General features: G+C 33.6%; 7 protein-coding genes across 7 annotated transcripts; 1 reads left to right on the top strand and 6 right to left on the bottom strand. All coding sequences in view use genetic code 12, as the record gives it.

Annotated features, from left to right (window-relative positions):
- Nucleotides 1-5: 5 nt before the first annotated feature.
- On the bottom strand, nucleotides 6-2,758 carry J8A68_002063 (uncharacterized protein; the record flags this gene model as incomplete). The annotated part of the gene is made up of 2 exons (XM_049405774.1): nucleotides 6-676; nucleotides 1,075-2,758. The coding sequence occupies 2 exons, from the start codon at nucleotides 2,756-2,758 to the stop codon at nucleotides 6-8; spliced, it is 2,355 nt and encodes a 784-aa protein (XP_049264622.1).
- Nucleotides 2,759-3,374: 616 nt separating this feature from the next.
- Nucleotides 3,375-4,241, bottom strand: J8A68_002062 (uncharacterized protein; the record flags this gene model as incomplete). Its single annotated transcript, XM_049405773.1, has 1 exon — nucleotides 3,375-4,241. One exon carries the CDS (start codon nucleotides 4,239-4,241, stop codon nucleotides 3,375-3,377), a length of 867 nt encoding a protein of 288 aa, XP_049264621.1.
- Nucleotides 4,242-4,526: 285 nt separating this feature from the next.
- On the top strand, nucleotides 4,527-7,001 carry J8A68_002061 (uncharacterized protein; the record flags this gene model as incomplete). Its single annotated transcript, XM_049405772.1, has 1 exon — nucleotides 4,527-7,001. One exon carries the CDS (start codon nucleotides 4,527-4,529, stop codon nucleotides 6,999-7,001), a length of 2,475 nt encoding a protein of 824 aa, XP_049264620.1.
- Nucleotides 7,002-7,017: 16 nt separating this feature from the next.
- On the bottom strand, nucleotides 7,018-8,316 carry J8A68_002060 (uncharacterized protein; the record flags this gene model as incomplete). Its single annotated transcript, XM_049405771.1, has 1 exon — nucleotides 7,018-8,316. One exon carries the CDS (start codon nucleotides 8,314-8,316, stop codon nucleotides 7,018-7,020), a length of 1,299 nt encoding a protein of 432 aa, XP_049264619.1.
- A 222-nt stretch (nucleotides 8,317-8,538) lies between these two features.
- J8A68_002059 (uncharacterized protein) lies at nucleotides 8,539-9,300 on the bottom strand (the record flags this gene model as incomplete). The annotated part of the gene is made up of 1 exon (XM_049405770.1): nucleotides 8,539-9,300. One exon carries the CDS (start codon nucleotides 9,298-9,300, stop codon nucleotides 8,539-8,541), a length of 762 nt encoding a protein of 253 aa, XP_049264618.1.
- A 502-nt stretch (nucleotides 9,301-9,802) lies between these two features.
- Nucleotides 9,803-12,046, bottom strand: FAR1 (cyclin-dependent protein serine/threonine kinase inhibiting protein; the record flags this gene model as incomplete). The annotated part of the gene is made up of 1 exon (XM_049405769.1): nucleotides 9,803-12,046. One exon carries the CDS (start codon nucleotides 12,044-12,046, stop codon nucleotides 9,803-9,805), a length of 2,244 nt encoding a protein of 747 aa, XP_049264617.1.
- A 950-nt stretch (nucleotides 12,047-12,996) lies between these two features.
- J8A68_002057 (uncharacterized protein) lies at nucleotides 12,997-13,232 on the bottom strand (the record flags this gene model as incomplete). Its single annotated transcript, XM_049405768.1, has 1 exon — nucleotides 12,997-13,232. A coding segment is annotated over one exon (236 nt), but the record flags the coding sequence as incomplete, so codon positions are not given.

The raw sequence follows: 13,232 nt of genomic DNA, 5'->3' as shown, positions 1-13,232 counted from the left end.
AAGCTTTAACCAGCTTTGGCTCTTTCTTCCTTTCTCAAATTTGCCTCTATAGTTAATTGAGAAATTTCATTCAAACCATCTTTTTCCAATCCTTCAATAACACCATCCACATCTCTTCTTTTCATACCTTGTTCAAACTTGTATTTACATTGAGTTTCCTTAATTTCTATTTCAAGTCCAGTAATTGCTTTCTGCATTACTTTCAAATATCCTTCAGGAGCATCGGAAACCTTCCAAGGGTGTGCATTCCCTTGTTCATTTTGATCTGTCAATTTGTTAATTTGATCTCTTACAAAATCAAAGTCATCGATGATTCTTGAAGATCCATAGATATGAGCAGATGCAAAATCCCAAGTTGGGACATATTTTTCGGTTTCGGGTTTTCCTGGATAATAATTTGGAGTAATATATGAATTACTACTTTGAAAAATAACTAATACTCGTTCATTTGAAGTTAATGAAGGAACTTGAGGGTTTGATTTAGCAACATGAGCAATTAAATATTTCTTACCGGTTTCTTGATCTTCTTTCAAGAAGAACGGAATATGATTTGCTATAATTTCTCCGGTCTCGGAACAAGTAGTAACAAGTGTGGCTAATGGATATTTCTTAATTAAGAATTCCGTTTCTTGCCATTCTTCTTCTGAATACTTTTTTGGAATGTACATTGGGCTATCTATGTGGGAAATAAGAAACTGGGGGGAGGGTAATCTAACAAGTCTATAAGTTTATATATCTATCCTTTTTATTTCTATAATTAACAAGAGGAAATGTAACCTTTATCCGTTATCATAAAAAGTGTATTTGTAAGCGCAAATAGCGTTTGTCAGATTGGTGATTGGCGGAAGTGTTCCCAATTAGGAAAGTGATTGCGATGAAATATTTTTATTGAATTTTTTCAAATGGATGCAAAAAAAAAATGTCTAAATGCTACGCTAGAAAACTATTTATAGTATACTGTCTCTAGTGACTAATAGGTTATAACTGCCCAAGTTGCAAGAACTGCCAAGACTGATGAAACAATAATGGCGAAATATAGGAGTACTTTCTCTCCTCTAGAAATGGTTTGTCCACATAAACGAAGGTAAAATAAACAAGGTAAAATAAGGCAAATAATAAAACAAATTGATGATCCAAGCATTCCAATAATTTTATCAAATTCTGGGAAAACTATTGCCAAAAGTACAAATACCAAATTTACACCAACTCTAATAATGAATTTACTAAGTCCATTATAAATCTTTCGAAGGTTACTTGATGATTCCTTATCGGTTCCCAATAATACATCTAAAGATGAAATAATTGGTTTTGCATTCAAGGGAGTCTTAGCCAAAGGAACTAAACAAATCAACCCACTAATTAAAGGATATACGAATGAAGGATATCCTGGTGTCATTAATAATGTATTTGTAATTTCATTACTACAATATGCCCCAAACATTAAAAATCCAAGTATACCCATAGAACAATCGGTAATTAAGGTGATAAAATATGTATATCTCAATGTTTTCTTAAATTTGTAAGGATGTCTCATATCACTTTTTAAGTTTGGAAAAATGGCATGTCCACCAAACGGTGCCATTAAGATTCCAATTGCCAAAAGTAAATTTGGGATTGATTCTGGCCATAAATTGGTTGGCATAACTTCCAATAATGATCCTGGTGATGAGACTTTCAAAAGCCCACACATCATAACCAAAAGAGTAATTGAAATTGTGGCTAAGATTCCAAATAAGGAAATGATAGATAAAATGGGTAATGGAACAAATGTAAATGGAGTCAAAACAATGAAACTGATAAGTTTGAATCTAGTTTGTGTCCAAACTAAGTCATCTCCAAGTAATGCAAATAAAGAATCACTGAATAATACAATTAAAGCAACCCCTGCCCCAAGTAAATCGATAGAAAAAAGTAATGAAATTATTAATTTGGCTATGGATCCATATGATGCATAACCTAAATCAGCATATGTCATAATAGTATAATCAGTATCCATAGCAGTTGATAATAAAGTTGCCGACCAATAAGTTGATAATCCACATAAAACTAAAATAGGTACACCAAAGATCCAACCAGCTTTCATGATCCCAACTGGTAATGCCAATAATCCAACCCCAATCAATACATTAATCGAGTTGAAAATGGTTTGAGGTGCAGTTGATTGTCCAGCTAATACAGTAACAATATTTCCATCACTGTCTTCTATTTTCTTAAGAGTGATTTGTGAAGTGGTTGTAACTATAGACATTGCTGATCTTAAACTGGAAAAAGATTGTACTGGACGAATTTTCTGGCGATGTATCGGGATAGCTTGAGTGACTGCTCCATATTCAGATCCTCTTCTGGATCTTGATTCGTATAATGCATTCATGAGATCGTCATGATAAAATACATCGTTATAGGCAGTATCATGAACATCATTAGCAAACACTTGATTTCTATTCTGAAGATCATGAATCACCATACTCAATCTTTCACCTTTAGTAGATGGTACCATCAATTCGGGATCGAATGTTTCATCGTCTATGATAACACCATCATCGCCTGGGGCATGAGTAAAGAATGATCTTCGTTTATGAATGTCATTATCTATTTTGGATGCAGCATATGATTGAGCTCTTGCGAATGAAGTTGCAAAGTTATGAAGTGAATTTGGTCCTTTGAAGGATCCAATAGGAGTATCTAAGAATGACATTGATGGACGTCGAGAATCGATCAAATGAGATTGTTCATCATATTGTTCATTTGATGATGACATGGCCACTCCAGGTTTGTGATGATTTTATTAACCTAAAAGACAAATATATATGATTTTGAAGGACCAGTCGCTGTAAGATCTCACTTTACCCAAGAAAATGGTAAATTTTAGTTGTAATGACAAAAGGATGTAACAGTTGAAAGATTTCAGATCTGAGAATTTGAAATTCGTCTAAAATTTAAATCTGGTGAATACTTAAATAAATTAATTAAAAAAAACTCGACAATTTATTATTAAAGATCACAAAGCGAAATCTAAATGTAAAAAAAACCCTTAAAAAACAACAAGAAAGAATGAGAAATTGTAAATTGTATTGCAAAATGGATTTACCAAACTGAAAACGAAGGAAACAAAGTTTTGAATTATTAAGAAATATTGCAGATTAAATTAATTAATTAATTGTATAGAGGAGAAGAAAGAGAGTAGGGGAAAAAAGAAGATTCTTTTAATTAAAATGTTAATTCTCTTTGTTAATCTATCAAATTAATAAATTAGCCAATTAATTAAGTCATATGAAAGAAAGATAACAACAACAATGAATTGCTTATAAATAAATAATTAATGAATAGGAATACTACTGACAAGAAATGAAAAAGCCCATATTATTCTAAACAAACTACCCTTTATTAGAAAGCACATCATCTATAAATTTCTGTTCATCATCAACTAAAATAAATTTAGCTTCATCATTACGTGGTTGATACTTTTTGCTTAATGATGATGATGTTGGTAGATAAAAATCAAGGTCCTTATTAAGTCTAACTATTGGATCACAAAGTGAAATTGCCGCTATTAAAGAATAATAAGCATCATTAGCTGCATTATGAAGATTAGCATGAGGAATATCTAATTGTTTAAGAACTGCCCATAATGAATGTCCTGAATCTCTACTTAATTTTATAAGCGCCATAGTATCAATCCTATGAATTGTTTGACTTACTTGAATCCCGGCTTTTTTTAAATACTTTATATCCTGCTTAACATCATGACCAATCAATACTCCATCCCTTGTGGTGATGTACTTTTCCATGATTTGTCCTAGGATATTTTCGGCTTGTTTTTTAGTTAATACATATGATGTTCCTCCCATGAATTTTAATTTATTACCTTGAACATATTTATAATTATGAAGTTGAAGATTTTCCAAGATGACAAGATGAATAGTTTTAATCTGTGGAACTATTGATCCAGGGGTCAGAATTTGTGGATCTAATATTGCAATCCCAATCTCAGTTAATTTTTTAGTATTATCTTCAGATGCTTCACAATCTATAGATATAAGAGGTTTAGTAAGTGGGTTCGTTAATTTCATTGCACTAGTCAATATTTGTAATGCACGTTTCTCACCTCCTTGTTTAAACTTAAAATGATCACTCTCGAGATATTGATCAATATCAATTCCCTTTAATTTGAATGTCTCTTTTAAAGATTTTACTTTACTATAATCTAGTTCTGGATGTATCATTGGTGTATAAACTTCCATCCCTTCAATCGATATGGTCGGCAAAGCCCGCTTTCGGAGGAAATCCTTCCAAAAGAACCGTATGCGATTCCTCAATGGTTTGAGTATTCCTGGTCGTATTATATTCATAGAGAATTTGCAATTAAATCAATAATATTAAGAGAAGATCATCGAATCATAAAATGTCAGTGTTTTAATTTTTTTTTTTGCTTCGCTAATTAATTTATGAGATTTGATTGATTAGAAACAACATCGATCAAGAGCAAGACTTATAAAGATATCTTCCAGTAAGCCTTCCCTTCTTTAATGAATGCAGATATAGAAATACTAAGAAACTTTCCTACTGTCGATCAGGTCAATGAAATTTTATTAAAGTCTTTAGAATCCAAACTGGGACCTTCTTTCCAACTCATAAATGCCTTACTTAACTATACAATACCTCAAATCTATCCTTCTTTAGAATCAAATATTCGATCCAATTTAATCAATGTGTTTCAATCATTAATTGGAATTGGCAATCTTGTTGGAGCAATTGCTTCTCTCAAAGATCAGACTGAGAGATCTAAAGAATTGAAGTCATTTATTGATGTGTTGCAGATGGTTGTAAATGAAAAATTAATCCTTCAATTAGTCAATAATCAAACAACTTCATTGGAAATCAAAGAGATTGATAAATTGATATTTAAGGGAAGATTGTTTTCTATTATTAATGAAGTCACAATCCTGAATAATCTAGAAATTAATAATGATCATTTGAAATCAACTGAGAAGTACATTGATTTCCTTTGTAACTCACTATTAACCCTTCATCAAAATGATGTTGCTATAATTAAAATAAATATATTCATGGTTTCCATTTTAAAGTTTGGTGATGATTCATGTACTCGATTTTTTGAACAATTTATGACTAGAAATCATTGGAGATATTTCATTGATTCATACAAAGGTCTCAAAAAGTTCCAACAAAGAGAATATATCAAGAAACTATTTACCATATATCTAAATGGGACAATATTGCGTGGAACTGCTGCTGCTGATGATGCAAAATTATTGGGTCTTTATGACATTCTTCTGTTTGTAAGTGAATGTCTTGATGAATCAATCATAGAAGTTGTTCTTCTATGTGGAAATAAGAATCTAAATAAGTTGATGTCCTTACTTGTAACCCGTCTTGATGAATCAAGATTAGACTCCGTCACAATGAAGATACTTTCAACTTGGGGTGATGAAAATTTAATCAAGAAAGAACCAATAGCAATCCAAGAATCGAGAACTCATATACTATTACAAATATTATCTCAAAGAAAGAACACCCTTTTCCTAAAGAACCTTTTGAAAGACCCGGTTTTCTTAAATTCTATAACTAATAGATTACTGTCGTTTTCAAATAATGTAAAGGCTTTGGGAGTGACATTGGCTGATTATGTATGTCAATTGAATGGCGAGGAGAAAATCTTTAAACTAACTGGAGATTTGGATTTATACTCACATCTCCTAGAAGGGTCGATAGAAATTATCCAGATATCCACCGACCCTTGGGATATGATAGTCACTCCCCATGTCGAAGAAGTAAAAGAGATTGAAACCCGACTTGAACTTGTGACTATTGATTCTGATGATGAATCGGATAGTGAAGATGATCCTTCGTTACCTTCTAAGGTGAAAATACCTGCACCGGTCTATATTAAAGATCTATTAAGATATATAACTGTTGATACTAAAGACAAGAATGCATACGAAATGAGAAGGACTGCTTTGTTGAAAGGGCCAACATTGCTTCGACAAAAAGCTGGTGTTGGGAACGAGGTATCATTCCATCTGGAGGATTTGATTACTCATTTGATTGCCTTGAATAATCATTACAACGATAGTGATTTTGAATCTTTGAAACTCAATAACATGGTTGCCACTATCGTAACAAATCCAAATATTACATTCTATATGTTTAATTTGTTATTGACTGGAGATTACTCGTTACAACAAAGAATGATTATCCTATCTGCGACATCTTTAGCTGCTCGAGAACTAAGAGGATTAAAGGATGACGTGATTACCAAGTCATTTACTCCAAAGAGCTTCCCCACCAAGATGTTACCTCCTGCCCTACATCAGAAATATTTAAATATGGAAGTTGGCACGAAATATATCGATACAATACAACATAATTTACAAGATTCACTAATGCATGAAGAATCTTCAAAAGCACAAGATACGATTCTTGGTAATGGGAAATTGGTTAGAATATCAGCAAAATTGAAAAAGGAACAAGCTGGAATCGTCTCCACTAATGATCATCCTATTATTCCAAATTTCTATCAATTAGTAGGTAGAAATTTCTTCTTCCCCTTACTTAATGTATGGTATGAAGCAGAAGGAATTGATATTGGACATTATACACCTGTCTTTGTTGCACACTACATTAAAACCTTAACTTTATTGATTCATTGTGCCTATCCTTCCTCGATTCAGTTGAAAGATATGATTAGAGAATTTTTGGTGCTTTCGAAAACTATAATTGCCAAGGTATCCTTGAGTGAACTTCAAGTCATCGAAAGTGTAGTTACTGGATTGCTTTTAATATTTGATATCACCGATAAGGAATATCTAATTTTAAATCACAATAAAGAAATCTTATTCTTCCGAGATTGGTTACATATTTCTTGGGAACAAGTTATAGATTCAAAAATAAAAAGTTTATGTGCTGGTTTATTATTGAAAATCCAAGATTTAACTCAAAGCTTCGAAAGAACAATCATGGACCAAATGAATAGTATTTATTAAATATGTGAATTATAGATTAATGCTTAAATATTGTCAAGGTTGCTTCAATGGCTGTATATAACTCAATGCAATCTGCGGTATTTGCCACAGCTATGTTCTTCTTTTTCTTTTCCAATCTTCGTTTCAGCCTTTCTTTTTTTATAGCTGCAGGGGAAGGTTTTGGATCTTCTGCAGGTTTTGTGTCGTTCAGGTCTTCTATATCCATCTTACTATCTTCGTCTTCGTTAGATAAATCTGAGGACTGTTCCTTCCCATCTTCGTCTTTGGTCAGATCTCCTTCTTCTTTTGATTTATCTTCTTGCTTGGCAGGTGATGGGTCCATTACATCCAAATTAAAGCGAACCCTACATTGTGGATCACACAAGGTCATTGCCAATACCAATGTATAATAGGCATCATTACCAGCGTTATGTAAAAATGCATGAGGTATTTGTACAACATTAAGGGCATTCTTTAAACTGATTCCCGATTTCCCTCTACTGAATCTAAATAATTGTGCTGTGTCTAATCTTAAAAAATGGGTTGGAAGTTTTACACCCAAGGCATTTAACCACTTGATGTCACCTGATACATCGTGGCCAACAAAATATGATGGCACGTTGTGTGGTTTTGGTTTATGTAAATAGTAATCTACTAAACTTTGAATAAATGATGCAGCTTCATATTTTGTCATAACATAAGACACACCACCATTAAAATTATTAGCATGATTAGGAACAAATTTTCCATTAATCTTATCTATGTTTTCTTTAATTCTAATATGAATTTGTTGAATAGTAGGCATCATTGCCATTTGTTGCTCACGGGGGTCATATATTGCGATTCCTATTTCTGTAACTATCCTTGTATTGAATTCCCAGGCTTCAACATCAACACAAAACAAGATACTTTTTCGTCCATAAACGTTTCTCATCGATTCTATTAATTGTTTCTGAGCTTCTGGGTTGGCTAATCTTGGATTTGTACGGAAATTTGAATTATTCTCGGCATATTGATCTATAATGTAGTCATAAACAGGCAAATTCCAACATACAGTTTCATCTAAGGTTTTAAATTTAGGTAAATTCTGAAGATGGGTAGATACATAATGTCGATACTCTTGTCTTATTTCTAATATCGGTATATGTGGTCTTTTTGGAAGTTTCCCTTTCTTGCCATGTTCGGAACCATGGTGTTTATCTCGATCCTCATTTGTGTGATGATGATGCGGATGTTTGGAATGGTGGGTATTATCGTGATGTTTATTCTTCTTACGACCCTTAGGACTGGATGATATTCCAAGGTCCTGCTTATTACTAGTTTCATGTGACATCATGTTCCTTGATCGAAAAAGAGAAGAAGAAGAAGAAGAAGAAGAGTCATCACAAAAAATAATTTATCACCACCTTTTTTTTTTGTTAGTATTTGGTGGTTAGTACCGATTGAAATTTATTAAATGATTTAAGGTTTGGATACTTATAAACAAATTATTCGAAAAAGTTGTAAATTCTGACAAGCAGTTTTTTATAGAATTTATTAAGGTTCTAAAGGTGTTACTTTAATTAACATTTAGAAACAAACTCACTGCAACAATCCCAGCAATCAATGCCTTCTTCTTCCAAGAATTCTCTTTACTATCAAACACACCGACTGGAACAGCAGCATTAGTTCTGGTGGCTCCGGTTTGAGTTGCAGCTGAATTACTTACACCCGTTTGTCTAGTGCCAGAAGCAGTGGCAGGTTCCCAAACAGATTGGGATCCAGTAAACCCCCATTGATTGAATGTTTGGGTATTCCAGACAGACTGAGTTCCGGTGAACCCCCATTGATTGAAGGAACCCCCACCTTGTCCGTTATTATCTGGATTACCATTGCTTTCAGCTTGGGTATTAATTGCTTCCGGAGCAGTGCTTTGAATTGGGTTAGCGGCGGGCGCAGCAGTATTGGCTACTTGGGTATTGGCTATTTGGGTAGCACTTGCTGCTAATGTGGGTGGTTGGGTTGTAGTAGTACCGGGGCCCAGTAAGATTTCTCCAACTGGTACAGAACCAGTAATAATAAAAATGCTTCCATCGTTGTTATTTACACTTGGGATCAGGACCCTGTTCACATCATAAGTTTCTTGGCCAGCAGTAACATCCTTATTTTCATTCTCTACTTGTTTATAGTCATTGCTCTGGGTAATAGTGTTCTTGGTAGTTTCATCCTTGGTACTGAGGTAATCTAGTTCATTATCGAATCCTCCAAGGTTGATGGAGCTGGCCAACCCAGCTAAGGATAACACTAGAAAGCTTGAGCTAATTCCCAATTGAATCGACATTGTATTTGATGATATGGTTATGAACTGTCTATGATACTTGGATTTCTATTAAATATCGCCAATGATATCAATAATATTGGGAGCCAGAATGTGGTATTTCAACTTGCGAGAAGATTTCTGAGTGTGGATTGTAAGGCGAACATCCCTTGGATGAAGTGGTTATACGTACCTGCATACAGATGATTCGTTAAGTCTAATATGATTTCCTAATTAGGATAGATCAAAATATTGCTTGGAAAATTTTTTGCAATAAACAATGACGACACTAAAAACAATGGAAAAAAAATAATGAAATTTTTGCAACCTTTACCGAGGTAACTTAATTTATTTATAGATTAAACTAGTTTAGTTGCAAAAGCCTTGGTTTACACAAAATTACACAGTCCTTCAGGTATATAAATATATCAAACAACGAATTAAATTAAATAAATATAGAAAAAAAAAAATTACTATTAAAACTTAAAATATTACTGTTGCAAAGAACGACACATCATCATGATTTTTATTCGTTTAAGGATGCTAATAAGGGGATATCAAGCATGACATCAGAATTTTGAACCAGGAGACTCTGATTGGACCTTGATTTACCATCTTGACACCTTGAAGAAATTGAAGGATTAGTTTCAGAGACAATATCTTTTTCATGTATAGTCTGGGAAGGTATCTCTCCGTTGAACCATGTTGCTTGATATTTGAAAAGATTCTTTGATACCCAATGAGAAAGATTCTTCTTGTTATGAGTCAAGGCTACAGAAACAGTCCTTTCGGAATTAGGTATCAAATCCTTCAACCTTATACAAATTTTGTTTGAGCCTTCCTTCTCGGCAAGGAAACCACTTTCTTCGACGTTAAGACTAACATGTGGTTGGTCCAACTCCATTTCTATTGACAATTCTGGTATGCAAATCTTCTGGAAATGGTTTTGAATTAAGGGACCACCGTCAATGATCATTTCCCTGAATGAATTGAATATAAGCAAATGATTTCCAAAGCTCATGTCTTTTGATAATAATCGGTGAAGAATATCTATTGGCTTGTTGGTTACCTTTCCTATTCTTATTAATGTAACTGATATTTTGCTTTTCATATCGTTCACAAGCTTTATCAAATTTTTGTCAGCAACAGTGTTTCTATCACTTAAGTAATCATTCCCACTTATTATAATGAACTTTTTAATACTGTTGTTATCGACATCAATGAATGGGTAGAGTTCTGAGCACTTTTGAAATGCAATTTTCAATTCTTCTAAATTATTCCTAAAAGAATTTGCAACAACAGAAATGTTTTGAATCATTTCTCTCCAACCGTCCCAAGAAGATTCGATACATCCTGTAAAGGCCCCTTTCTTGCTAGCCTCACCTTGGCCATTTATTCCAATCCAGATTACTCCAAGTTTATCTTTTGGCCGCAAGACTTCAAGAACCATTTCAATCATACACACAACATTATCTTGATATTCTTGGTCAGAAAGTCCTGTCCTATTGACTAACGGGATTGCAACTATTAGATTCAAAGGAAGGTCTTCAGGACATGGTAATGCTTTTGCGAGATATTCTTCTGGAATTTCGTTATCATTCACTACTAAATCTGTAAACTTTATCAAATCTTCGGGAATGTCGAATTTGTCTTGAAACTCTTTCCAGAAGGTCCCTGAAAATTCAAATAAACTATAGTTTACTTTATTGCTTTTGTTCTTTAACAGATTAATTGCTGAATCCCACTTGACACTAATAACTGTGCTAGGAAAGCGAACACTCAATTCAGGAAGAGTTTCTTTTGTTAAATTAAGAGTTAACATTCTATCCTCTGCATTGACAGTAGTTAGGTCATCTTCGAGTGAAACAACTCCTACTAACGTCTCTTCGTCATAAAGAAGGAAATATTGGTTAAAAAGATAAGCAGTTGCTTCATCCCATTCCCTTCCAGTGACACTTACTTCCACTTTATCAAACATTAGCAAGTCTCCAAGATTTTCAAAAGCGAGCTTGAATTTGGTTCTGATATGAGATACTATCTTTTCCTTAAGTTCTGTTTCGTCTCTAGTATTGGGTGACTTCTTGTAAACTTCTGGCGATTTTATAGTGAAAACACAATTAAAATTAGTGATATCGCCCTGGTCTAAGGTTTTGTCTGCTTGACAGGCGCATTCTATGTTTGGGAAATATACAGTCATATTCTTATGGTTCTTTTCTATTTCCGGTATTTCCTGGAGCATTGACTCTGATTCCGCCATGGGTCCAAACGTAGGAGTTACTTTTAAGTCCAATAAACTATTTTCTTTTAGATATTCTTGCCCTGACCCTTCTTTCCACTTTTTCATTAAGTCTTTGACGACATTTTCATCCTGACATTTTGTATCTTGATCGCATATTCCACACTTTAAATTTTCAATTATTCCTGTTTTATCCATCATTACCGTCAAGCACTGTTCATGACATAAATGATCACAAGATAAAAGTACATTGGATTCACCTGGTAGGGATGCCGAAAGTAAAACTTGGCAGAATGCACAATTGTCTTCAACATAGCTTCTAGTCTCGAAAAGTTGATTCTCTTTGAGAGGTGGAAGTTGAGTTTGAGTGTCTGGTTTAAGTTTTGACGAACTTCCTGAGAATGGTGCTTCCCAATCTGTCAGTAAAGCAATTTCATTAACTAATGGCAGACCTTTTTTAGAAAGATTTGGGTCCAATGTGGATTTTCTTGGGGAAGGGTGATGGAGGAGAAATTTTCTTGCCAATTTTACCATTTTATAAAAAGAATATAAGAATTGACTTTAATTGACTCGCAGTTACTATTAAAAACCAAGTTTTAGTTGATGCTAATAAGATATTAGATCTATTAATTCAGATGGAAGTAATTTGGTGGGTCTTGGGTCTTTTAAATGAAGAATTTGACATGGTTAATTTATGTGTTTCAGGTTTGAAAGCCCATCACGCCAATTGAAATAATTTTTTGCAGCTTTTAGTAAGGCAAACCCAACCGTTAGTGACACCAGTCCATGGCTGTACCAAATATTCTACTGTATTAGTCATGCAAATGAAATCTTTCTTTCTTTTTTTTTCGTTGCCTATACTAACTTGATGTTGTAATCACCCCATGACCCCATGGGTGCTAAATAAATAAATTGGTTGCAATTTTACACACTAAAAATTATTTTTTAATTCTTGGCTGTTTTAGATTTTATGGTTGCACAAAAAATATTTTATAATTTTTCTTAAAAAATAATATTTACATTTGACATGATCAACCGCATCTTATCCATTTACGATAAGAAAAATGACTGTCTTTCGGAAAGAATCATTCATCCAACATAGTCACCATACTGTCGGAGAGATTTCGATATCATTAAAATACTGAACATCAGACGTGTATTTCTGTACTGGAAGAAACTCCTATTCGGATGTTACTACTGAGTTTTTTTAGGCTGATCTATGAATTAAGCTTTTTGTGAGAAGGAGAAAATCAAGCTTTTTGTACCAGAATTGATGACACCATGGTGACCAATCATTGCTAATACCAGGTAAGTCTATCTTTCGAGATGTTGCTTTTGTTAAAAGCTTGTTCTCTCTATTTATCATATACTACGAAATCTTGCCGCGGGAGGCAAGCCCACTCTTACACAGCCAACATAAGTTGTATATTGTCTTAAACAAAATCCGCATTCAACTATACATACTTATTTATTTAGCGAATAATTCAATCAAGGCGTTTGCTCACTCTTTCGATTGTCTTAAAGAATATATTTTGCCAAGCAGCGAATCTTTCAAAACTTCCATCCTCTATAGCTTCATTTAATCCAGGCAAATTTTGGCCATCATAACCAGTGAATCTTCCACTTGCAAATACGGTATGCTTAAACCATGGCCTATTAAATAATCCGTCTTCGTGCAAGAAATTACGTTCGAAATATTTCAATGCTTTATTGTGATATT

The sequence above is a fragment of the Hemisphaericaspora subhashii genome (genome assembly GCF_019202705.1).
Source record: "Hemisphaericaspora subhashii strain CBS 10753 chromosome Unknown scaffold63, whole genome shotgun sequence".
NCBI lineage: Eukaryota > Fungi > Ascomycota > Pichiomycetes > Serinales > Debaryomycetaceae > Hemisphaericaspora > Hemisphaericaspora subhashii.
This window is presented reverse-complemented; position numbering and strand designations above follow the sequence as displayed.